The sequence below is a fragment of the Galeopterus variegatus genome, unplaced genomic scaffold (assembly GCF_000696425.1).
Source record: "Galeopterus variegatus unplaced genomic scaffold, G_variegatus-3.0.2 Scaffold580, whole genome shotgun sequence".
In the NCBI taxonomy this organism is placed as follows: Eukaryota; Metazoa; Chordata; class Mammalia; order Dermoptera; family Cynocephalidae; genus Galeopterus; species Galeopterus variegatus.
This window is the reverse complement of record NW_007726691.1, coordinates 57,522-58,639: the sequence shown is the minus strand read 5'-3', so window position 1 is coordinate 58,639 and position 1,118 is coordinate 57,522. Positions and strand designations below refer to the sequence as shown.

At 53.9% G+C, this 1,118-nt stretch overlaps 1 protein-coding gene across 1 annotated transcript in view; it reads right to left on the bottom strand.

The window, feature by feature from the left end:
• LOC103588509 (microtubule-associated protein tau-like) overlaps nt 1–896 on the bottom strand; it is a 21,495-nt gene extending 20,599 nt beyond the window's left edge. Inside the window, exon 1 of the mRNA XM_008570195.1 lies at nt 750–896. Within this exon, the coding sequence (XP_008568417.1) occupies nt 750–882 (133 nt within the window). The 5' untranslated portion in view covers nt 883–896. The remainder of the gene's footprint in view (nt 1–749) is intronic.
• Between the last annotated feature and the right edge of the window lie 222 nt (nt 897–1,118).

Sequence of the window (1,118 nt, the reverse complement as noted above, 5' to 3'; positions counted from 1 at the left end):
AGAAATGGGTCTGGAGGCAGGGACCAAGTCCTTCTTACTGAATCGTGGGCCTCTCCCGTGAGCACTGGCCCCCAGCCACACCCGTGGGTAGAAGAGATCCTTGTGGCACAACCCAGCCCTTGGGCCAGCTTGGTGTCCTGGCAGTGGGTGAGGGGCCGGCACAGGGAGCTGGAGAGAGGCCGGTCAGCCAGCGAAACGCAACGCATTTGCTTGGAAGGGGAGGGAAGGCGGCCAAGTCAATTTGGCCCAAAGGCTGTATTATAGAATATTTAGAAGTTGATACAGTTTATTAACGTGGATACAGTAAGAATCCCCGACCTAACCAACTCTTGCCAAATAGGGGCCAGACAGGCCTGACTCAAGGAAGAGATTTAAAATAGTGTACAAAGCCACGTAGTGTACCTGCTGATGAACAGCACTGATTTATAGGCTAACGGGTGTGGCCAAAGACTCCAGAGAGCCCTGGTGTTAACGAGACTGCCAGCCCCTGCAGCCCCTGTCACACTGCATTCACTCATGTGGCAAACTCTCCTTGGAAACGTAAATTTTCAAAAAACCTCACATTTTGAGTTATCTTGGCTCATTCAAATTGGTGAGGCTTCACTCTACTGATAATCTAACATAACAAAGTTTTTAAAACTCCTTTAAATATCTGGACATGAACGCTTCCTGCCAGCCCTTGCCAGAGCAAGCGGGTTGGTTCTGGTCCCCATGGTGGCTGGGCCTGTTGTGCATGGCCGTCCACTCACCTTTCAGGCCGTGGTCCGTGTCACCCTCCTGGTCTTGGAGCAGGGGATAGTCCCCCTGATCTCTCCTGTCCCCCAGCCCGTACGTCCCACCATCATCTTCCATCGTGTCAAACTCCTGGCGGGGCTCAGCCATCCTGGTTCAAGGCTCACCTGGGGAAAGAAGATGGAAGGATGAGGGCGGGATGCCCAGCGGAGAGACCCAGTACCCGGGAGTGCTGAGGGGCAGAGTGGGGGCAGGGTCCCACAGCGATGCCCAGCCTCACCCTGTGCTCCGTGTTCCTGCCAAAGTGCATTTACATTTACGTGCACTTTAATTCACCATCACATCCATTCACAGTCAAAACCACCCGCTGAGGCAGGTTGAGCGGG